This window comes from Lemur catta, chromosome 14 (genome assembly GCF_020740605.2).
Source record: "Lemur catta isolate mLemCat1 chromosome 14, mLemCat1.pri, whole genome shotgun sequence".
Taxonomy (NCBI): domain Eukaryota; kingdom Metazoa; phylum Chordata; class Mammalia; order Primates; family Lemuridae; genus Lemur; species Lemur catta.
The window spans coordinates 26,270,481-26,294,428 of NC_059141.1; the positions used below are offsets into that span (position 1 = coordinate 26,270,481).

Below are 23,948 nucleotides of genomic sequence, written 5' to 3' on the forward strand. Positions count from 1 at the left end.
TGCAAAAACAATTTTTGAGCCAACACCTATGCATAAATCCACACTTTCTTTAGGAGAACCTGACATCAGGCCAGAAGCCAGATCCAATTTATAAGAAATGAACCAACGAATGAAGATCAGTTTAGCAGCGGTTATAAAATGTGGCATTGGCATTACTGATGAGATGTGTTGGTTGATTGCATCTAAGCTCAATTCGTCTACAAAACAGTATCTGTGTGATAGAAATCTTCCATTGTTATGAAGCAACCTTGGGAATAAACTCTGCCTTTTGTACCCAGGGTTTACAATGGAGACAGGCAGTAGCCTGGACGATGTACATGTGCTTGCATTCAGGTGTACACACATGCACACATGCAGTATTGATGGGCCACACGTGCACGTGCACACACACGTGCACTGTCTCCTCTGGGCTCAAGAGCTGCAGCAGTTGCAGAAAGATTTCCTGAGCACTTACAAGCAGTTGAGGAATGGTAAGAGGATGACATAGACTCCCTGCATTCACTCTGGGCTTTACAAAAGCCGTATGCAATTTGAAGGGAGGCCTTACTTGTGGCTCCATGACAAATCAGGATTGGCCGAGAGTTAGCATCCGGAGTCCTGGCTCCCGAAGGTGCTTCTGTTCCTAAGAAGCCCTCTGCTCCTGATGCAGCCCTGGCTTGGCCTCTCTGTCCACTGGCAGTGTAGACGAGGGGCGGATGGGGTGAGGGTGTGGCGGAGGGGCCCACATTTAAACCCCTTGAACTCTAGACTAGGGATCAGGACTTGGGGCTGTACAGGTCCTTGTTTTGCCATCAACTTGCAGTGGGATCTCAGCCAATTCATTCTTCTCTTTAGGCTTCTCCTCTCACCTAGAGTGAGGTTATTTGTAAGGTCTCTGATTTGAACGTGCTGTAATGATTGTGAGCACTCTTCACCGCCCTGGGCTTCAACACCCTGCACATCTCTCTGCTGCCGTTTACTTTTGTGTTTACTTTGCAGTTAGCTCACCTTTCATCTGTCTGTCTATCCTTTCATCAGCAAATATCTACTGCGTGCCAGATCTGTGCTAAGGTTCCCCAGTGCTGTTCTGCATTGCTATAATCTGGCATTTTGTTGCCTTCAACCTGCTGTAGGTAAGAAAAGTAAATATGGAATGACTAAGTAAATTATGGCATACCCATATGACAGAATAGCAAGTAGTTAGTGATAATTATGACACTGTACATTTTTTTTTGAGACAGAGTCTCACTCTGTTGCCCGGGCTAGAGTGCCGTGGTGTCAGCCTAGTTCACAGCAACCTCAGACTCCTGGGCTCAAGCGATCCTCCTGCCTCAGCTTCCTGAGTTGCCGGGACTACAAGCATGTGCCACCATGCCCAGTTAATTTTTTCTATTTTTTTTTTTTTTTAGATTTTCTTTTATTTATTTATTTTATTTTCTTTTTTTTTTATTTCAGCATATTATGGGGGTACAAAAGTTTAGGTTACGTATATTGCCTTTGCCCCCCCTCCCTCCCCATCAGAGCTTCAAGCGTGTCCATCCCCTAGACGGTGGGCATCGCACTCATTATGTATGTATATACCCATCCCTTCCCCCCTCCACATCTGCCTGACACCCGATTAATGTTATTCCTAAATGTGCTCTTAGGTGATGATCAGTGAAACCAATTTGATGGTGAGTACATGTGGTGCTTATTTTTCCATTCTTAGGATACTTCAGTTAGTAGAATGGGTTCCAGCTCTATCCAGGAAAATACAAGAGGTGCTATATCACCATTATTTCTTATAGCTGAGTAGTACTCCATAGTATACATGTACCAGATTTTATTAATCCACTCATGTATTGATGGGCACTTGGGTTGTTTCCACATCTTTGCAATTGTGAATTGTGCTGCTATAAACATTCGAGTGCAGATGTCTATTTTATAGAATGTCTTTTGTTCTTTTGGGTAGATGCCCAATAATGAGATTGCTGGATCAAATGGTAGGTCTACTTGTATCTATTTATTTCCATATTGCTTTCCACAGAGGTTGCACCAGTTTGCAGTCCCACCAGCAGTGTATGAGTGTTTCTGTCTCTCTGCATCCATGCCAACCTTTATTGTTTTGGGACTTTTGATAAAGGCCATTCTCACTGGAGATAAGCGATATTTCATTGTGGTTTTGATTTGCATTTCCCTGATGATTAGAGATGTTGAGCATTTTTTCATATGTTTGTTGGCTGTTTTTTTCTATTTTTAGTAGATACGGTGTCTCGCTCTTGCTCAGGTTGGTCTCAAACTCCTGACCTCAAGCGATCCTCCCGCCTCGGCCTCCCAGAGTGCTAGGATTATAGGCGTGAGCCACCACACCTGGCCGATGCTGTAATTTATTACTTATTTGATGAAAACCCAAAAAAAAAGAGGACTGTTCACTCTGATTTCAATGATGGACAAATACGTACACAAGAACTAGAAGGGAATACACTAAGATAAATTAGTGACATTTATGAGATGATAGATGATTCTTTTCTTTTTGAATTTCCTTTGCACTGAGGTTTTGTGCCTTTCTCAAGCTTTGAGACAGGCATTCATTCACTTGGCAAACATTACTGATGCCCGATAGCCTCTGATGCGGCTGGGGATTCAGTAGTTCCTGCCCTCAAGGCACCCCTGCCCCTGCCCCTAGGTCCAGTAGGAGACAGAAATGCAGTGAGTAGATTGCCAGGAGTGCGATGGGCACAGGAGATATCGCTTGGGTGAAGGAGATTTTAAGGTTCTAGCGTATGTTAACTTCTATAGTTGGCGACTCTGTGGGACAGCCAGGGGAAAGCTATTTCAGTCCAGGTTATGTAAGTAGAAGCCGAACAGGGCCTTGGCATGCACAGACCAAATAGCTACTGTTTCAGCTATTTCCAGATTATATCAACGATCAACAACACGGGGTTATTTATACTTTTGCTGAGTTGTGTACCTGAACCCACAGTCCTCTTGGAGTGACGTGCAGCCTGGCTGCTGTCCCCCCATCCCTACCATGCATCGGGGGCCTGTGGCCCTCCACGCCCCACTGAGTTCACAGGAGTTTTCACAGGGGAAAACGGTCCCCGGATGACTGTGAACTACAAGTCCTACTGAGGAGAGGGCATGGCGGTCCTTAGCCACAAAACTCAAGCCTTTGGATACATTAAACCTTGTAATATTGAATTCACATGTGGCTCAGAGTCTGCCCCATACAGAAACAAGGAAAATCAAGTGTGGGTCAAGCCAGAATTTCTATTTTTAAATAGCTTTCTGTGTCACTTTGGTCCCATGGTTTTTCTTAAGAGTCAGCAAGGGACACTTAGATTTGAAGCACAACTTTGCTGCTGTTTATGGGGGACACGTGCATGAATCTGGGGATCCGTGAAGACCTAAGACGTGCGAAGACCCTTCGCATTCACAGGGCCTCAGATTTAGTCTTTCTGGCATATTCTCTAAGTGAGGTACTTCCAACTCGTGGCTTATTACCGGACCACACTCCTTCTAGTGCACTATAAAAAATGTGTTTAAATAAATTCTGTATTTATCTTTTGAAATGCACTTTTTATTAGTATAAAACCAATCTGGTGAATGCACACATTTTAAATGTACTGCACTTTTTGCATTGCTGTTATTTTAAAAAGTCTTTGTTTTTTAATACACTGGAGCTTCCAAGAATCAAAGCGTCTGACCTTTCTCTACGTCTGAGAGGCCCTGTGCTGTTCAGCGGAAAGAGGAAGGTGTCTCGCTTGTCCCATTAGCCACGATGGATGCTGTCAGCAAATAAGAATAGAAAAAAATTAAACACATGTCAAGGTTGAACCTGCTTTCTTTTCTGAGCTGCGTATTCCCTCGGCACCCATTTTAGGTTATACGAGCTTGTGTTTCTTCTCCCTCTAGATTGCGGGCTCTTTATCGAATCATAAAGGGAGCCCCAGAGATGTTAAGTGAACTGCTCAAGGTCGCCCGGGCAGGGGGCAGCTGCGTGGGGCCGCAGTCCAAGTCTTGTTCAGTCTTATAACATCGCACATCGTCAGCTGTGCTATTTTGGGAAATTCCTGTTCAGAGCTGTGCTGCTTTTACCAGACTGTGCACATCTCGGGGGGATCTACTTCCTCTGTATCGCCCAGAAACAGGTGGAAAATGGCAGTGCATCCATTGGTTGCTTAATAAATGTGCCCGTTCTCATTAACATGTACAACCTTATATGAATATTTTCAAAATAATGTTGCTATCGATGAACTTCAGGCACAAAGCACTGATTTTCCTATTTGCTGAGTCAAAGAACTCTGGTCCTTTCTTTCTTCCAAATCTGGGAGGGACTTTGTCCCTCTCAAAGTCTCTCACTGTGGCTTAGTGGAAAGATTCTGAGCTTGCCCACCGAATTGGTAAGAAACGAAGTGATTAGCAGTACGCAGCGTCAGTGCCAAGGTGAGAGCTGGTGTGGCCTCACACTGCTGGCCAGAGTGAGCTGATACGACCTTTTGGGGGGCAGCTATTAACATACTCCATGCACTTTCTCTGCCCCCTGGATCCTACTTCTAGGCGTCTGTTCTAGAGAAATGCTCACACCTCACAAAGAGGCACGTGCAAGTGTTCACTGCCGTTGGAAACAACCAGAATGTGCAGCAACAGGGAAATTGCTCACAGATCTCTGGCGTGTCCATCCTGTGGGACACTGTGACACAGTTTGACAAAATGAGGTGGATCCGTGTAGGCTGACCTGCAGACGTGCTGTTTGGTGTCAAGAAGCAAGATGCTCAGTAGATGATGTGCAGTGGACGTGATTTATGTAAATGTGGGAAAGATCTGAAAGGCTGCACACCTGAGCATGGTGACCACGTGACCATGTGTCTCTCTGCGGAGGGCAGGGACAGTGGGGTGTTGGGCTTTTTTTTTGTAATGTGGATGTGTCATAGCGTATTTAAACGCCCCACTGATGAGCACTGGGCGTTTCCAGTCCTTCTGTGACCAACAACGCCATCATGCAGATGTTGTCACGTGCTTGTGTAGGTGCATCTGGGAGATGAACTCCCGGAAACGGAATTGCTGGCTCAAAAGGCAACTGCTGTGGCAATTTGATAGGTATCTCAAGATCCCCCTCCTTAGGAGTTCCACCATTTGCACCCCCATCGGGAACACAGGAACATGCCTTTAAAAATTGGGGTGAAATTCACATAATATAAAATTAACCTTTTTAAAGTGTACAACTCAGTGGCCTTTAATCATTCACAGTGTTGTGCAGGGCGGAGACTCGCTTTGTCTGCGATGTTTGGAAGTGGCTTACAACAAGAGTGCGCTCGTGTGTTCTTTGTTTAATTAAAAATGAAAAGGAAAGTAGAACAGTGTGGGCTTCAGTGGCAGACGGCTCTGCGTCAGGATCCAGCGTCTGCCCTTGCCTAGTTGCGTGACGCCAGGGACCTCCCTTATTTCCCAGGGGGCTCAGTTCCCACATCTTTGAGATGGAGAAGAAAAAAACGTGCACAGTGGGGCTACCAAGAACATTCGGTGCACGAAGGCAGGAAAAGCAGCTGTCTCATTGCGGCAGTACGTGTTGCATTTGTAGGCTCTAGCTCCAACCGCACAGGTTCAAATCCCAGCTCCCTGTTTCTCTGTGTGATCTTAGGCAAGTTCCTCAAACTTTCTGGGCCTGAGTTTCTGCACGTGTAAAATGGGGATAGTGTGTGGCGAGGACTAAGTAAGGTAAGGCACGTGCAGTGCTTAAAACAGCATGGGCGACACAGCAAATCTTATGGAATGGGGGCTGTTAGCAGTTTTGCCAGCCCCTGGCACAGTGTCTGGGGACCCTAGCTGCCCTGTGGGTAACGACCCCATGAACCTGTAATGCCTGCTTCTCTCTGCTCTCTGCCCCAGGGCCATTGGTGCCAACCCCCTGTACTGTGACTGCCACCTCCGCTGGCTGTGCGGCTGGGTGAAGACTGGCTACAAGGAACCAGGCATTGCCCGCTGCGCAGGGCCCCCGGACATGGAGGGCAAGCTGCTCCTCACCACCCCTGCCAAGAAGTTTGAATGCCAAGGTGAGCCCAGGAGCATGGCCTCCTGCTGCTGGGGCCACAGAACTCGCCCCACCCTGGCAGGGCCTTCCTGACACGCCTGTGTCCCCGTGGTGACCGCTGGTGGGGTGAGGTGACAGGAGCAGGGCACCTGCTGCTTGCTGGGCTGGCTGCCTTCCAGTCCTGATATGTCACAAACCAAAAAAGCCAGGGAGAAAAATCTCAGGCCGGCAGGGCTTTAATCCCTCCCTGTGGTTATGTAAGGAAAATCAAAATAGCCGCAGTGTTTCTGGAAGCGCCAAGCCTCTCAGCAGTGTGAGCACTCAGACCTCCCTGGGTAGGAATCGTGCTCAGCAATTAGCTTAAACCCTTCACAGTCCCTGGGGGAACCAAGGACTCAGCTGCCACTCTCCTGACATTGGCAGAGCTGCAGAGCCCGCGTGTCACTGGAGGCTCAATCGGCTTTGCTCTGAGACGCTTCACCTCAGGCGTCTGTAAATCCTTGTTCAGGGCTTGACTGACGGACTGACGGCCCCAGGGGCCCTGCTGGGCGCAGACAGGTGGCCGAGTGGCCACCCTGGGCCTAGCTTTATGTGCAGGGGGACAGCTGGCAGAGGGCACCGGAAGCTGGGGGCCACAGCCCCTGCCCTCTGCAAGCTCAGAGGCCACCGTCGGAAATGAAGCTGACAGCCGTAGGTTAATGAGGAGGCCCCGGGCCACCCCGCGTGCAGGACACTGTCCCAGCCTAGCAGTTCAGAGGGCTTGGCTGTGGGGGAGCCAATTCACGTGGAAACATTTGCTCCATGTTTATTTAATGGGGTGGGGTTGGTGCTGGTGGGAAGAGGTTTTTTTTTTTCTTTTTTTTTTTTACTTTCTATTGAGACATAACACACAGACATGAGATACTGGCTCGCTGAATTTTCACAGACTGAACCCACCTAGGTACCCCAGAACCCCACCTGTGCCCCAGAAGCCCCTCGTGTGTCCGTGGCCTTTGCTGAGAAGTGTTTTTATTCCTGTTCACACTCACGCCTCTTCAGCAGGAGCGATGTGCCACCACTGCTAGGAGTCCCGCGGGGCAGCCTGAGCGAGCTGGCCTGCTCGTCCTGCTTAGGCCTGTGAGGTTCTGCTGCCCTGAGAGGGGACACCCCAGGTGGCCTGACTGCTGCTCCTCCGTCCACCTCTGCCACCAGTGTGTCCTGGGGGGCTGGGGAGGAGCGCCCCGTAGCTGGGGAGGTGACAGGAAAAGGTCCTCCCTGGTTCAGGCTTGGAGAGGAGCAACCCTGAGGCGAACGGACCCTCTCTTTCCCCTGGTGTGGCCAACTGAGCCTGGGTACGATGCTCGCTGAGCTGGGGTCATTGGCTCAGAAGGGCATGAGGGGACAGAGGAGAGGTCAGCCAACCACAGTCGTGGGGACTGTGCTGTCCTCACACTGATGATGCAGCCCCGACGGCCACGTGTTGCAGCCGCCGCCTGCCAAGCACGCTTTGCGGATGGGATTCGCTGGTTTAGCCTTCCCGCCCTGGGGCAGGGCTGTCACAACCCCGTGGTACAGGGGAGTGTCCGGAGGCTGGCAAGGTGGACTGTGCGGGGGTGTGAGCATGACCCGGAGGAGGTGTAGGGCGGCAAAGTCTCCCTGGGGCCGGGCTGCTCAGGGCCAGGGGCTCCCAAGCTGCCCCCTCCTGCCCTGACGCCCCCTCTTGCCGCAGGCCCCCCCACTCTGGCTGTCCAGGCCAAGTGTGATCCCTGCGTGTCCAGCCCGTGCCAGAACCAGGGCACCTGCCACAACGACCCCCTCGAGGCGTACAGGTGTGCCTGCCCCAGTGGCTACAAGGTGAGTGGAGGCCCGAGGAGGAGGGCCCTCGTGTGCGCTGTGGGGCCGGGCGGTTCTGTCTTGTCCCCACGCTGGGCCCAGTGCCCAGAGCACTGCCTGGCTCAGAGCAGGCGCTTGAGTGAACCTGTAATCCGTGACCGAGCCTATGAATGAATGAATGAATGAACTAATGAATGCACGTCACTCCAGGCAGCAGGGCTGGCTGCTGAGGGCTGGCTGGCTGTTGGCTCACACTAATTCCCTGGTCCCCCTGGGGTCCCCATGGCTGACTTTCCCCCCAGGGCCGGGACTGTGAGGTGTCCCTGGACAGCTGTTCCAGTGGTCCCTGTGGGAACGGTGGGACCTGCCACGCACCGGAGGACGAGGATGCCGGCTTCACGTGAGTTGCCTGGAGGGGCAGCGCCCAGGCCCCGGTGTCCCCTCCCGCACTGGGGATGGCCCAGGCCTCCCTGTGCTCTGGGGGTTGCGGTGGGCTCAGGGGAGCCGAGTCCCCCAGCACACAGGGTCCCAGGGGTGAACAGTGCTTGGCGCTGCCTCTGCTGCCTCCTGCCCCTGCCAGGTGCCAGAGAACCTTTAGAAGGCGCTGGAATCCTAGGCCAGGGGCATATGCCGTGCGGTGCCAAACTGGGGGCATTTGAGAGTCCTGTACAGCTCCGCTCCCCCAAAGCCTCTGTCCCGTCCAGCAGCCTAGTCACTCCCTCTGGGTCCTCCCCATCTCACGGTCACTGTGTGGAGGGGACAGTCCCACTGTACGGTGACCTCATCCCACCCTCCCAGAGCTTTTCTGGGGAATACGTAGTATTTAGTGGCTGAAAATAAATTGCCAGCTCAACAAATTGGCTCTTCAGAAAATAATGTAGAATCTACCAGCAGAAATGGCCAGACCTGCCTCCGCAAACCTAAATTACTAGATGTAAAAAATAAAACACTAAATGGCCTCTCTTCCCCGCGTCACCTTGGAAACGGCGTCCTTACAATAGGCTCCCGCCTCCTCCTGCCCTGCGAGCAGCTCCCTCAGGGCTCCCCGTCCTCAGACTCCTCGCTGGGGACGGAAGGACCCCTCAGGAATCTGGGGTCAATGGGGCAGCCCCCTCATGCCCAGCAGCCTTACAGATGAGGGGGGCCGTCTCTTGCCTCCCCCGCCCCGTGGGAAGGGGGTGCCTGCCGGGATTCCCTCAACCCTGCGGCTTACCAGGGCCCCATCCGTCCCGCCCCACCCGTGCCCCCACCAGAGGGCACTGTCTAAAATGCAGAGCTGATCCTGTCACCGCCCCTCCCCTCCCAGCTCAAAACCTCCCATTGTAGTTCCCGGGCAGACTTCTGGGGAAACACGAAACCCCAGCAGGGGTCCTGCAAGGGTGGTCTGTAATTCTTACCCACCCCAGACACAGTTTGAAAACCATACACCCCCTCACACATTCTTAGATTGACACTTAAAATTTTTCATTATTAAGTTTTTCATTGCAACAGAGGTAATTTCCTGGATATTGTAAATGTTATTAACATTTAAAAATAAAATGATCACTTTGAATTACTGTTTCATCATTCTCTAATGGAATCCTATTCGCGCAGCCATTTGATAATATTTTTAAATGACACAAACAAGCTCCTCTTTAACAATTAAACGTTTTACTTTGTACTTTCTTCTCCTTGAACTTGCATTTCCGTTTTACCCCCCACTCTCCCCGTTTCTCTTCTAAAGTAATATATTTTTAAGCTAGAGTGTCGTTTATCAAGCACCGGGCCATACTCTTTGCCACCAACATGGGTACATAAATTAAAACTTAAAGTTTTTTTCTTATTTCTTGTCACTGTAAGCCTCTGATTAAAAGTTTCTTTTGCACTGAGTTATCCTTACAATGGCCAGTAATATACAATAGTTCAAAACAGCATAACTGTATTATAAAATTTGACTGATATTTATTACACAGAAAAGTGAAATTGTATTAGACTCTTAATGAGATGGATGGGGCGCTTTTTCGTTGTTCTTTTTTGCTCTCAGTTGGTTTGGAAGAATATTACACATGAGTCAGGGCTCAGCGGTCCGTCTGTTCCTGTTTTGTTTTGTTTTGTTTTTATAGTTATAAATCCTGGGAAATTGTGTTCATATAAATAAACCGATGAGATTAGAAGGAGTTTTATTATAGCCATGGCACTCAATTCTTTGAAATCTGTCCCAGTTTATATGCCAAAAACTCCAGAGTGTTCTGTCATCAAAATTATTTTAATGTTCCATCAGCTGACAATCCCAGAGGCCTTCCTTCCATTCTTTGTAATGCACAGAATTAGAAACCTCTTGACTTACGACAGGATTTGTTCACTCACATTCTGAACACCGATATTCCTAATTGTTCCTTTATTTGGTGCTCAGAGGCACGTCCCAGTTTGGGCTTGGGCTGGGACAGATGCCACTTTCTAGAGTTCTGGGGCAGGTTAATTTAGGGAAGAGGTCATGCAGAAATTCAAAGATATGGAAATGACTTTCTGGGACCTCCCTCTCTGACCCATACACTCCTTGGAAAACCTCGGGTGCCCCGGGGGAAGGTGCACCCTGGATTGAAGATCACTAATCTCCTGGGCCGTCCATGAGGTGGCTCCTGCTCATCCCCTAGTCTTGTCCTCACCCCGTCCCTGAAGTCTGTGCTCCCAAAGTGCTGGACTACGTGCATGACCCAGTCCCTTCCAGAGGACTGGCCGTGGGGCTCCCTCTCACTCCAGACTTTTACACATACCTCTGCCCCAACCACCTTCCCTGCTCTGCTCTCCCCTGCCAGGGTCCTTGGCCAATTCATCACCTCCTCCAGGAAGCCTCCCCTGACTATTCCCCCACAAGGAGGAGTCAGACGTCTCTTTGTGTCCCCTCTCTGGCCTCAGTTCTTACACCTCCCTGTACTTAGTACCTCTCCTCTGGTTGCCCATCTTCCCTTTGTGTCCCCACTAGACTGTGAGTCCCACGGGGCAGGGCCAGTCCCTCACGTCTGACCACCTCCAGCATCTAGCAAGGGCCTGGCCTGGAGCAGGGACCATAACTCTGGAATGGCAATCGACTGGCTCCCACAGGCTTCCACCAGTTTCCCAGGGAGCCTCTCCATCCTCCCCTTGCCCCACAGGTGCTCCTGTCCCGCTGGCTTTGAAGGACCGACCTGTGGGGTGAACATGGACGACTGTGTGGAGCACGCCTGTGCCAATGGGGGCGTCTGTGTGGACGGCGTGGGCAGCTACACCTGCCAGTGCCCCCTGCAGTATGCGGGTAAGCGTGTTGTGCTCATGCGTCTGGGGCACCCATGCCTGTGGGTGGAAGGGCTGGGCCCCGCCTTGGTGTCTGCAATAGGTTTCTTCTGGGCCTGGACACTGGCAGAGCACAGGAGGGCAGCTTCCCTCCTGCCTCCCACTTGCTCTTTCCCCAGGAAGGGCCTGTGAGCAGCTGGTGGACTTGTGCTCTGCGGACCTGAACCCGTGTCAGCACGAGGCCCGGTGTGTGGCCTCCCCGGATGGGCCCAGGTCAGTGCTGCCCATTTCCAGGGCCAGGGAAGGGCACGGGCCGCCAAGGCAGGCTGGATCCCAGTCTGGACTCTGCACCCCCCGTTTCCTCACCTGCCAAGGGTTTGGTCTCAGGTGTTCTGGGCTCCCAAGAACCAGTGCAGGGAGAGGTTACGGCCGGGTTATGCCCCCTTTGTGGGCAGACAGACCTAGGTTTGCAGCATGAGCCTGGGTGCATGGCTTGCCTGCTCAGAGGCTGTTTCGTCATCTGTAGACTGGTCACAACAGTAGCCTCCTCCTGGGGTGGATGCAAGGATTAGATGGGAAAATGCATGGAAAGCACTTAGCTCCAAGCCTGACATCTGGTAAGTGCTCCATAGATAGCTGTCATCATTCCAGAGCTGCGATTTCTTATCCCCAGTTACAAAATCCACAAAACTCTCAAAACCAAAAGCCCATCTGATGGCAAAATCTGATGGGACCTGAACGTATTTGGTAAGAGCAGCTGACCCGCGTGGGTCTGAGGTTGCTTACAGGTGTTCGTGAACCCACGCAGTGTATGTGGAGATTTTCCTGCAGAAATGGGAACGTGTCTGATTATGGGACTGCCTCAGATTCTACCGGCATGTTATGACACAATGTATGGCCTTACCAAAATCCAAAAAGTTCAGAATTCCCAAACCTGTCTGGCCCCAGGAGATCTGGATAAGGAATCATTGACATCATCATCATCGCCAGTACTGGCACATGTGGAAGTGCTTTGTCACTTGAAGACTGTTGGATGAAAGTCATGGGTTTTAAAAATGTTGCTCCTGGCCGGGTGCGGTGGCTCATGCCTGTAATCCTAGCACTCTGGGAGGCTCAGGCGGGAGGATCGCTTGAGCTCAGGAATTCGAGACCAGCCCGAGCAAGAGTGAGACCCCCGTCTCTACTAAAAATAAAAAGAAATTAGCTGGACAACTAAAAGGATACAGAAAAAAAAAAAATTAGCTGGGCATGATGGTGCATGCCTGCGTAGTCCCAGCTAATTGGGAGGCTGAGGCAGAAGGATTGCTTGAGCCCAGGAATTTGAGGTTGCTGAGAGCTAGGCTGACACCATGGCACTCTAGCCTGGGCAAGAGAGCAAGACTCTTGTCTCTAAAAAAAAAAAAAAAACAACAACAATGTTGCTCCCATCTGCAGTTTTGCAAACAAAGTCTCATTTCTGGGACCCCACATTCCACCAGTCAGGGCAGCAATGGGGGGTCAGGGCAGGACTTCTTAAGGGTTTTGTGGCTGAGGGTCCCAAGCCCAGGATGTAGGGACAGTGCCAGGGGTGGGGTCCCCAGGGAGCCCACGGTCTAGCTGGAGCAGCCTGAGGCCCACACAGAGAAAGCAAGAGTCTGAGGATCATTGAGGCCAGATCCATGACTGATGGGCACTGAGGGTTTTCCAGACAAGTGGGCTGCCAGGGTGGGCTTGGCAGGGCAGACCGAGGAGCAGTGGCAGATCGGGTGGCATGTGTCCTCCTCAGAGGGGCTGGATCTCAGAGGGTGGAATAAGGCAGGATTGCCCAGAGGGGCTGGATCTCAGAGGGTGGAATAAGGCAGGATTGCCCATAGTCTAGTCTGGGACAGCTGGCATAGTCCCTCACACTAGAGGATTGTGCACCACGCTCTGCCCTGGACCCGGGGCTGCGGCACACAGTGGGCCCGTAGTGCATGGTCTCTCAACTTCCTGTCCTGGTAGAAAGATGGAACTGACAGACCGCTGTGCCCGGCATTGTGCCTGGAACCTAGCAAGTATTCAGTATACAGTCACTGCGTGAGTGAATGAATGAATGATAGAAAAAATGAATGAGTGGGTGGTGGCTTAGCTACTGTAACATATTTCAGACTGTAGCTCCAGACTCATTAGTAGATTGTGATCAGTTGGATATAAAGGGCACCCCAGCTCCCATTTAATGTTAATGTCAAAATTAACATTAAAAAATAAAACAAAATATCAGAGAGTAACATACCATTTTATGTAGTAAGGATAAGTATTGTATGGAACTGGCTGTGTGTGTGCGTGTGCGTGTGCGTGTGTGTGTGTGTGTGTGTGTGTGTGTGTGTGTATGTGTGTGCTGGGCAGAAAGGTACTTCTTATAACCTCTCCTGGCTGCCCAGGCTCTGGGCTGAGTTTGCAGCTGACCACCCGACCACCCCTGCCCACCCCCCAGGTGTGAGTGTGCACCAGGTTACACAGGTGACAACTGCAGTGAGAATCAGGACGACTGCAGGGACCACCGCTGCCAGAATGGAGGCCAGTGCGTGGATGAAGTCAACAGCTACTCCTGCCTCTGTGCTGAGGGCTACAGGTGAGTGGCCCCTGGGTGCGCCATGAGTGATTTCTCATGGCTGTCAGCCCCTGGGCCGGGAGGAACCCCCAGCCTCGGCCAGGAAAGGGGTAGGGGGCAGGGCCTGGGAAGTGGATGGTGGGGTCGAACCATGGCTCTGCCCAATGCCAGCTGTGCAGCCTTGGGAAAGTCACGTAACTGCTCAGAACCTAGGGAGAGGGTCCCTAGCCCATGTGCTGAAGGGGGTGGGAGGTGGGTGTAGATTACTGGGCAGTGCCCTGTCATTTACCTACCCAGCCAATCTCTGATGACATGTCCTGCCATAAAGGTTGCCTACCTTCCCACCTGGGCTCCCCTGGGAGGTTGGACAGACTTCCCTCCTTTTAGCCACCCACCTCTGATGCTCTGCTTGTGTCATTTTTAGTAAAATGGTTTTATTGAGATATATTAATAATTCACACACCATACAGTTCAGTTAACATGTAAAATTCAACGGCTTTTAGTATATTCCCAGAGTTATGCATCCATCACTACAATCAACTGTATAACATTTCCATTACCCCAAAAAGAAACACTTTATCTGTCACCCAACCCCCTCCCCCATCCTAGCTCTAGGTGACCACTAATCTACTAATATTATGTCTATAGATTTGCCTGTTCTGGACATTTCATACAAATGGAGCCATACAATCTGTTGTCCTTTGTTTCTGGCTTCTTTAACTTAGCATAACATTTTCGAGGTTCATCCATGTTGTATCACATATCAGTACTTCATTCCTTTTTGTGGCTAAATAACATTCCATTGTATGGATACACCACATTTTGTTTATCCATTCATCATTTGATAGGCATTTAGGTTGTTTCCACTTTTTGGCTATCGTGGATACTGATGCTATGAGCATTGATGTAGAAGTTTTTGTGTGGGCATACATTTTCGGTTTTCTTGGCTGCCCACGTAGGAGTGGATTTGCTGGATCATATGGTAACTGTGTTTAACTGTTTGAGGAACTGCCAAACTGTCTTCCAGTGGCTGCACCATTGTACATTCCCACCAGCAGTGTATGAGAGTTCCAATTGCTCCACAGCCTCAGTAACACTTATTATCTGTCTGTCTTGTCACTTCTAGTCATCCTAGTGCCTGTGAAATGGTGTCTCATTGTGTTTTGTTTTTTTTTGTTGTTTTTTTTTGAGACAGAGTCTCGCTCTGTTGCCTGGGCTAGAGTGAGTGCCGTGGCGTCAGCCTAGTTCACAGCAACCTCAAACTCCTGGGCTTAAGCGATCCTACTGCCTCAGCCTCCGGAGTAGCTGGGACCACAGGCATACGCCACCATGCCCGGCTAATTTTTTCTATAGATATTTTTAGCTGTCCATATAATTTCTTTCTATTTTTAGTAGAGACAGGGTCTCGCTCTTGCTCAGGCTGGTCTCAAACTCCTGACCTCGAGCAATCCACTCGCCTTGGCCTCCCAGAGTGCTAGGATTACAGGCGTGAGCCACCGCGCCCGGCCTCATTGTGGTTTTGATTGGCATTTCCTTGATGGATAATGATGAGCATCTTTTCATGTGCTTATTGGCCATTTTTAGTTCTTCTTTGGAGAAATGTGTATTCAAGTCCTTTGCCTATTTTTAAATTGAGGCATTTGTCTTTTTATTATTGTATTGTAAGGGCTCTTTATATATTCTAGGCAAGTCCCTTATCAGATATATGCTTTACAAATATTTTCTCCCATTCTGTAGGTTATCTTTTCTTGATAAAGTCCTTTGATGTACAAGTTTTTCTGGTCTGGTTTATCTGTTTTTTTCTTTTGTTCCTTGTGCTTTTGGTGTCATATCTAAGAAACCATTGCCTAATTCAAGGTCAAGAGAAATTACACCTATATTATCTTTTAAAAGTTTTATAGTTTTAGCTTTTATATTTAGGTCATTGATCCATTTTGAGTTAATTTGTATACATGGTGTGAGGTAGGGATCCAACTTCATTCTTTTGCATATGGATATCCAGTTGTCCCAGCACTATTTGTTGAATAGGCTGTTCTTTCTCCCATTGAATTGTCTTGGCATCCTTTTCAAAAATCAATTGGCCATGAATGTGAGAGTATTTCTGGACTATAAGTTCTAGTTCATTGATCTATATGGCTGTCTTTATGTCAGTTCTACACTGTCCTGATTACTGTAGTTTTTGTAATGTGTTTTGAAATTTGGAAGTGTGAATCCTCCCAGTTTGTTCTTTTTTAAGATTGTTTTGGCTATTCTGGGTCCCTTGAATTTCCATATGAATTTTAGGATCAGCCTGTCAATTTCTGCAAAGAAGTCAACTGGGATTTTGATAGAGATTGTATTGAATTTCTAGGTCAATTTAGGGAGTATTGCCATTTTAACAATATTAAGTCTCCCAATCCTTGAACATGGAATGCCTTTCAATTTATTTGGATCTTCTTTAATTTCTTTCCACAATGTTTTGTAGTGTTCAAAGTATAAATTTTGTACTTCTTCTAAAAATGCATTCCTAAGTATTTTATTCTGTTTGATGCTATCATAAATGGAATTGTTTTCTTAATTTTATTTTTTGATTTTTGTGCAACAATATTATATCCTGCAATCTTGCTGAATTCTTTAATTGGTTCTAATAGCATTTTAGTGGATTCTGTAGGATTTTCTCATACAAGATCATGTCATCTACAAATAGAGATATCTTTAAATCTTCTTTCCAGTCTAGATGTATTTTATTTCTTCCTTCCTTCCTTCCTTTCCCTCTCTCTCTCTCTTTCTCTCTCTCCCTCTCTCATTTTCTCTCTTTCTTTCTTTCCTTATGTGCCCTGGCTACAACCTCCAATGGAATATTGAATAGAAGTTGTGAGAGCAAATATCCTTGTTTTGTTCCTAATCTTAGGGGGAAAGTATTCAGTCTCTCACCATTAAGTATCATGTTGTGTCATAGTTTTTGTAGGTTTTTAAAAATCAGGTTGATGAAGTTCACTTTTATTCCTAGTTTGTGGAGTGTTTTTACCATGAAGGGGTGTTGAAGTTTGTCAGATGCTTTTCCTGCATCTATTGAGATGATCATGTAATTTTTTGGTTTTTGGTATGATGTATTCCCTTAATTGATTTTCAGGTGTTAAATCAACTTTGCATTCTTGGGTAAATCCCACTTGGTCCTGGGTATATAGTCCTTTTTATGCCGGATTTGGTTTGCTAGTATTTTGTTGAGGATTTTGGTGCCCATATTCATAAGAAATATTAGTCTGTAGTTTTCTTTTGTTGTGATGTCTTTGCTTTTGATATCATGGTAATGCCAGTCTCACAGAATGAGTTAGAAGCATTTCTTCCTTTTTCGTTTTTTGGAAGAGTTTGTGAAGAATTGCTATTAATTCTTTAAATGTTTGGTAGAACTCACTAGTGAAGCCATCTGGGCCTGGGAATTTTTCCAATTGCTAATTCAGTTTCTTTACTTGCTATGGGTTTATTCAGATTTTCTGTTTTTTCTTGAGTCAGTTTTGGTAGTTGTATGTTTCTAGGAATTTGTTCATTTCATCTATGTTGTCTAATTTGTTGGCGTACAGTTTTTCATGGTATTTCCTTATAATTCTTTTTATTTCCATAAGGTTGCTATTAATGTCCCTTCTTTTTTTTCTGATTTTGGTAATTTGAGTCTTCCCTCTTTCTGCTTATGTCTTAAGTCTCAGTTTTCTGTTCTGTAAAATGGGTATAGTAAAATCTGCCTTGCAGAGTTATTGACATGAACAGCGAGTGCTTCTCAAACTTTAATGTACACATGAATCACCTGGGATCTTATTAAAAAACAGATTCAGTAGGTTTTCCATTTCTGATGGGCATCCAGGTAATGTCAATGCTGCTAGACGAGGGACCACACTTGTTTCTCGGTGTCCTTCTGGCTTTCAGTTCTCTTGGGAAAAGTGTTCATTAGGATCATCTTTTGTCGCTTGAAGGGTCCATTTTCCCAAGATGCTTAGTGAATTTCTCTCCAGGCCTGTGGGAGAGGAAGATGCCCCCTTCTTCCCTTGGCTCTGCCTCCTCTTACCTGTGTCCTTTCCCCTCAGTGGACAGCTCTGTGAGATCCCTCCCCACCCGCCTGCCTCCAGGAGCCCCTGTGAGGGGACTGAGTGCCAGAACGGGGCCGACTGTGTGGACCAGGGCAGCAGGCCCGTGTGCCAGTGCCTTCCAGGCTTCGGCGGCCCTGAGTGTGAGAAGTTGCTCGGTGTCAACTTTGTGGATCGGGACACTTACCTGCAGTTCACCGACCTGCAGAACTGGCCTCGGGCCAACATCACACTGCAGGTGCGTGCCCAGGGGACCTAGCCACGAGGGGGGTCAGGGAGCGGGGAGCCCGGCCGTGGGCCAGAGTGTCCAGATGTGCCCTGCACATTGTTCAGTGGAACTGGAAGGACCCTGAGTCAGTCAAAACTCTTTGGATGTGGTGTCAGGATCTCAGCTGGAACCAGTTTAAGCACCACTGGAAGGGTTACTGAGTCAAAAAACCAGGGCAGGGTGGAAATGGTCTCGTGGGTAACGATTCAGAAAACCAAACTTGCAACAACCCTCTCCCACCATCTCGTCTCAACTACTCCTCAGCCTCCGCCTCCGCCTCTGGTGCCAGGGACAGGCTTCTCCCTGTGCCGGAGCAAGGCCAGCATTAACTCGGGGCTTAGAGCTTTAACCACATGTCCCTGGGGGCCCTTAAATTACCCTTTTCATGTCTTCAGTTCCATCTCAGAGCATCATCATGTCGAGGGGGAAAAAAAGCAAGTCCCACTTCAACAACACGGATGAAATATATAGATATTTTGGTAAATATTTTTGGGACAGGAGAGGAGAGTGGATTGTGTCACACATCACATGCTAAAACATTTTAAACCCTTCTTTAGTCATCTTGTCTTTCCCCCACGTTCCATCCTCTATCCCAGATACCACATCTTTCTCGTCCCCTCTTTTGTCCTTTTCTCCTTTTTTCTTAGAACCCTTCAGCCTCTCACACGTGTCATTCTGCCCTCTTTCCCGGTCACCTCTCCAACATCCTACCCGCTACACTGTCCACACAGCCAGACAGCGGCCAGCCGAACTGCTCAGAGAATCAAACTCGCCAGTACCCTAACCAGCCATTGCCGCCGGTGCATCCTTGTTCTTCCTGATCTCCCATAGGGCCCGTCACTAGCCATTGAAAGGGGCTCTTCCTTGCCAGCTCTGATGAGATCATCTCAGGGATGATCACTGATTGGCCTGGCTTGAGTCACATAACCATCGCTGAACCAACCACTGAGTCCAAGGAGATGGAGTCCTATGATTGGTCAGCCTGGGTCACGTGCCCACCTCTGCAAACCAGGGCATCAGGGTCCTTGCCAGAAGAAAGGGAGGGACAGGGACAAGGCAGGAAAAAATGACCATAGCTCCTACAGCATCTTAGAGGGATCTCCCTCTCAAGGCAAAACTCCCAACTTTTGCTTGCACGGTTCCAGCGACAAACACTACCTCCTGAGTGGCTCCTTCCAGGTTTGATGGCTCTGGCTGTCAGACAGGCTTCCTGAACGTGTCCTTGCAGTTCCCACCCTGAGCACCCAGCCCCCTGGGGCCTGCAGAACAGGCTGCCCACACCCGAGAGAGCAGCCCCCATCTAATTTTCCTCTCTGGGAAGATCTCCCCGAGGGCTGTCCCTGGGAGGCTGGCCAGGCCGGGAGCACAGTTCAGCACGCAGCATCTCTCTTCCAATCTTGGGTCCCCTGTGCTGCTGCTGCTGCTGCTGCTGCATGGGGTGGGGTGGGAGAGAAAGTGCCACTGCCCATCAGGTCTCCACGGCAGAGGACAACGGGATCCTGCTGTACAACGGGGACAACGACCACATTGCAGTTGAGCTGTACCAGGGCCATGTGCGGGTCAGCTACGACCCCGGAAGCTACCCCAGCTCTGCCATCTACAGGTAGGGCTTCCTCATGCCCACCCTCCACTCTGCGAGCTGGGGACTGCCAGCATGGGGTCTCCTGGGCCTAGGGTAGGGGGTTATCAATACCACTAGGAACCTGCCGAGTGGGAAGGGCATTTGAACCACCTGGTTCAGTGCTAGCCTGGGTCTGTGGCTCTCTGCAGCCTGAGCAGTGGCCCCCTCCCTCCCATCCCACCACCTCCCAGGGGGCTCCTTAATGGGGAGGGCCAGACTGGTAAGCTGGAGACTCCTGCCCCAGACTTCTCAGCCCGCCCCGGGGAGTCTAAGAAGGCGAGTAGGAGGGACAAAGCTACAGGCCACTGAGCCCCACAGGCCCTTCCTTAGAGATCTGGTCTCGGCTGGGGAAGGGCCCAGGCAGGGATGGTCCAAACTGAACCACATTCCCTGGGATGGGGGAACCATCTTCCTCCAGTGCCGAGACCATCAACGATGGGCAGTTCCACACCGTTGAGCTGGTGGCCTTTGACCAGATGGTGAACCTCTCCATCGATGGTGGCAGTCCCATGACCATGGACAACTTCGGCAAACACTACACGCTCAACAGTGAGGCCCCGCTCTATGTGGGAGGTGAGGACCCAGCCCGGGTGGAGGCTGCAGCTATGCCCGCTCAGGCCTCTCTATCAGGCCATGGTGACCTCTTTTGCTCTCTGGCCTGAGGCTGCCCAGGAGAGCTGGTGCCAGGGACGGAACTGTGGGAAAATGCCAAGGGGGTGGGAGATGGGGTCCTAGTGAGTGGCCAGCTGTTGGGGGGTTACCCCCCACCTCCTGCCGCCTGGAGCTCAGGCTGCTCTCTGCCCAGCCAAGGAGGATTGTGACCGGGTGGTGCCCAAGGCCTGACCTAGGGGATGGCCTGGAACTTTCCTAGCTGTATTCCCCACCGAGGGCATCTTTCCTCTTAGCTTTGGGTCAGAAGTGGCTTCTCAATTGCTTGGGGTCAGCTGGGTGCCATGGCTCACACCTGTAATCCTAGCACTTTGGGAGGCTGAGGTGGGAGGATTGCTTGAGCCCAGGAATTTGAGGCTGTAGTGAGCTATGATGTTGCAACTGCACTCTAGCCTGGGGAACAGAGTGAGACCCTGTCTCAAAAAAAAAAAAAAAAAAAAATTGCTGGCGGTCCATTCCTAGTGGGCCCAGAGCCACTGCAAGAGACTCAGGGACAGAATCCCTGCATCAGCTGGGACCTTCTTGGCTGGCTTTACAGGCTATGCAGGCGAGGTGACCCCTGTGAGCATTTCTAGGTAGGGACGAGACAAGCTTCTGGATGCAGCAGGGCTGTCTCAGCACTGGGGTGGGGAGGGTTGCTGAGACTTAAGCAGTGACAAAAGTACCATACGCCTGAGTTCTAGGCCCTGGTCCTTTGCTACGGTTGGGGTCTCCGAGAGGTCAAGGCTGGTGTCCCAGAGGGAGGGAAGGAGCCCTGGGTGAGCACAGCCAGACTTCAGAACCAGACTGCCAGGCCTGACACCCCAGCTCTGATCACAGAGGAAGCAGCTTTTCCATTTCTTCTGGGAATGGAGTCTGGGCCCTCCAAGGTGGCACAGGACCTTGGCTCAAGGTTGCAGAGACAGAAGGGCAGAGGCCAAGGGCAAGAGGGAACACTGTGGAGCTGCTCCGCAGACCCCAGAGGTGGGTGCCGGGCATGGCCCAAGCCTCACTCAGCCAAGCTCTGCCCCCACCCGCACCCCAGGGATGCCCGTGGACGTGAACTCGGCCGCCTTCCGTCTGTGGCAGATCCTCAACGGCACCAGCTTCCACGGGTGCATCCGAAATCTGTACATCAACAATGAGCTGCAGGACTTCACCAAGACGCAGATGAAGCCGGGCGTGGTGCCTGGCTGCGAACCCTGCCGCAAGCTCTACTGCCTGCATGGCATCTGCCAGCCCAATGCCACCCCGGGGCCCATGTGCCACTGCGAGACCGGCTGGGGGGGCCTGCACTGCGACCAGCCAGCAGATGGCCCCTGCCACGCCCACAAGTGAGCCTGGGATGGCTGAGGGAGCCCCCGCCCCCCGCCCCCCGCAGGTCTCCTTCCCCACGGCCAGGCCTGTCTCACAAACTGGTCTTCAAACCCCCAAATTGGAACATGTGGTCCAACACAGGGTTTTGTTCCTTTTATCTGGTTTTCAGTTTTTATTAACAGGAAAAGGTCCACAGGGACAGACACAATCACATTTTACCCGCTTTGTTTAAACCTTGGGAATGGAGTAAAGTTCCATGAAGTCAAGGCGGGGCGGGGCGGGGCGGGCTACCTTCAGGGTGGCCTTGGATCGGCCTGTCCTCACGGTGCCTTTTCTCTGTCCCCTCCAGGTGCGTCCATGGGAAATGCGTGCCACTCGATGCGCTCTCCTACAGCTGCCAGTGCCAGGATGGGTACTCAGGGGCCCTGTGCAACCAGCCTGGGGCACCAGCAGAGCCCTGCGGGGGCCTGCAGTGCCTGCATGGCCACTGCCAGGCCTCGGCCACCAAGGGGGCACACTGTGTGTGTGACCCTGGCTTTTCAGGCGAGCTGTGTGAGCAAGGTCAGGGCCCCCCTCCCGATGTGCCCTCCCCGGGTCCCCCCTACAACCTGCTTTAGTGACTTAACTCCTTCCCCCAACCTCAGCTGTCTCCCTGTCTCCCCCCACACGCTTGGGCTGCTGTTGGGCTTTTGGCGTCCCCCCCCCCCCCTCTGGGCACTGAGCCCCACCCTCCGCCTCTCTCCTGGCCCAGCCTGCCCTGGCTCCCTCACCGGGTGTGTGCCTCTTCTGGCTGGGCCTCCCCTTACAGAAGAGACCACCCAGGGTAACAGCTCCTGGCTAGACCTACACATCTTGGCCCCCCCACCTTGGGACCTGGGCACAGCAGGAAGTCTGAGGGCTGGGGACTCCTCCCAGGCCCTCCCTGGCCAGCTTGACCAAGATGCTTCTGCCGGAATCCAGACTGCTAAGGCTGGCCAGGGAGAAGCAGAGAACCCAGAACTCAGGCACCTTAAGGGTCCCCCAGGCCATACCCTCCCCAGCACGAATTCCTTCCTGATGTTCCTGCCTCCCGGGCCTCCAGCCTCTTCTCGCACACTCTAGCAACGAGAGCCACCTCCCCTGGCAGCCCAGTATGTCCTGGAGGGCCCTGGCAGCGAGGAAGGTCCTCCTTCCCACTGACCGGACCGTGGGCCTCAGAGGACGTGGTGTGCATTTGCATGACGGGGGGAGGCGGGAGGGTGCTGGGGCCAGGGGGGGCTCTGAGGGCCAGAGTACCTGCCCAAGGATGCTGCCCTCCTCCTCTTCCTCCTGTCTTCTGGGGGCCGTGGCTGTGCCCTGAGGCTTTCTCTTGGTGTCTGTCCCATCCAGAGTCCGAGTGCCGGGGGGACCCTGTCCGGGACTTTCACCAGGTCCAGAGGGGCTATGCCATCTGCCAGACCACGCGCCCGCTGTCGTGGGTGGAGTGCCGGGGCTCGTGCCCGGGCCAGGGCTGCTGCCAGGGCCTTCGGCTGAAGCGGAGGAAGTTCACCTTTGAGTGCAGCGACGGGACCTCTTTTGCCGAGGACGTGGAGAAGCCCACCAAGTGTGGCTGTGCCCTTTGCGCGTAGCGCCGGGTGTGGACTGGGTGGGGTGAGGGTGGGCGAGGGGGACTCAGCCGGCGGCGGCGGCAGCTGGGCCGGGGGGGCAGGCCATCGCCAGGACGGCTCCTGGCAGCTGGGCCCTCTTGGGTAGATGGTGCCAGAGCAGCCTTTGGAAAGCAACTTGCGCCGCAGCTGGGGACAGAAGGGTGGGCGAGGCCCGAGCTGCGGGCTGCCCTCTCCGGAAGTGCCTTTCACAAAGAGGCGCTTAATAAATATTTGTTGGATGAATGTGTGTGTGAGGTCAGGCCAAGAAGTTCAGAATGGTGACAGCCCTCTTTGCCTGCTACCTGGGTCTGAAGAAGGGGACTGACCCCTTCCCAAGCCAGCCCTTCCCTCTGGCTCGGGCTGGCCTGGAGCCGGGTCCCCAGCCCCTGAAGCCCCTTTCCTGGCTGCAGATGACCTGGAAGTACTCTTACCCCGCTGGGGTGGCCAGCCTGGCTCATTCCGCGGCCACGGCCATAGCATCTCTGGGCAGCAGGCCAGGCTGAGAGGGGAAGGGCCTCCTCCTGCTGGCCAGGAAGGGACTGCCCCCTCCCCCTGGGCTGACTGGCAGCACTGCAGCAACTGCCTGGGAACGAGGCTGGGGGTGGAGGTGGCTCTTAGGACCAGGCTTTTGCAGCCTAAAGCTACAGGATGGGCACTGTAGCTTCAAGGAGGGGCTCACGTGGAGGAAACAGCCATGGGGGCAGCTTGGGTGGCAGACCCCCCCAGGAGGGCAGGGGGTTCTTGGCTCCAGCTGAATAAACATCACTAGTCTCCAGACACCAGCCACAGCAG

At 51.4% G+C, this 23,948-nt stretch overlaps 3 protein-coding genes across 9 annotated transcripts in view; 2 read left to right on the plus strand and 1 right to left on the minus strand.

Moving 5' to 3' along the window:
- The window catches only part of LOC123649731 (slit homolog 1 protein), a 143,688-nt gene extending 132,918 nt beyond the window's left edge, over window positions 1-10,770 (plus strand). Inside the window, exons 25-28 of the mRNA XM_045567908.1 lie at window positions 5,848-6,011; window positions 7,698-7,822; window positions 8,104-8,201; window positions 10,764-10,770. Coding sequence (XP_045423864.1) covers window positions 5,848-6,011; window positions 7,698-7,822; window positions 8,104-8,201; window positions 10,764-10,770 — 394 coding nt within the window. The remainder of the gene's footprint in view (window positions 1-5,847; window positions 6,012-7,697; window positions 7,823-8,103; window positions 8,202-10,763) is intronic.
- Window positions 10,771-10,854: 84 nt separating this feature from the next.
- LOC123650185 (slit homolog 1 protein-like) lies at window positions 10,855-23,399 on the plus strand. The gene is made up of 9 exons (XM_045568743.1): window positions 10,855-11,072; window positions 11,230-11,323; window positions 13,503-13,640; window positions 17,678-17,915; window positions 19,418-19,548; window positions 19,985-20,139; window positions 21,260-21,548; window positions 21,881-22,092; window positions 22,900-23,399. Exons 1-9 carry the CDS (start codon window positions 10,859-10,861, stop codon window positions 23,136-23,138), a joined length of 1,710 nt encoding a protein of 569 aa, XP_045424699.1. The 5' UTR covers window positions 10,855-10,858; the 3' UTR covers window positions 23,139-23,399.
- Window positions 21,689-23,948, minus strand: part of LCOR (ligand dependent nuclear receptor corepressor) — a 138,306-nt gene continuing 136,046 nt past the window's right edge. For 6 of the 7 annotated variants that reach the window (XR_006739287.1, XR_006739285.1, XR_006739289.1 and 3 more), the window contains one exon: window positions 22,262-23,039. The gene's annotated coding sequence lies outside the window, so the exon portion shown is untranslated. Of the gene's footprint in view, window positions 21,926-22,261; window positions 23,040-23,948 lie in introns of those variants that run through there. The other variant, XR_006739286.1, reaches the window with a different exon arrangement.

Coding starts and splice junctions, on each gene's coding strand:
- LOC123650185 (XM_045568743.1), top strand. CDS start 10,859: ATGGCAATCGACTGGCTCCCACAGGCTTCCACCAGTTTCCCAGGGAGC. Junction 11,324..13,502: donor GCCTCCCCGGATGGGCCCAG/GTCAGTGCTGCC, acceptor CCCACCCCCCAG/GTGTGAGTGTGCACCAGGTT. Junction 22,093..22,899: donor AGGCGAGCTGTGTGAGCAAG/GTCAGGGCCCCC, acceptor TGTCCCATCCAG/AGTCCGAGTGCCGGGGGGAC.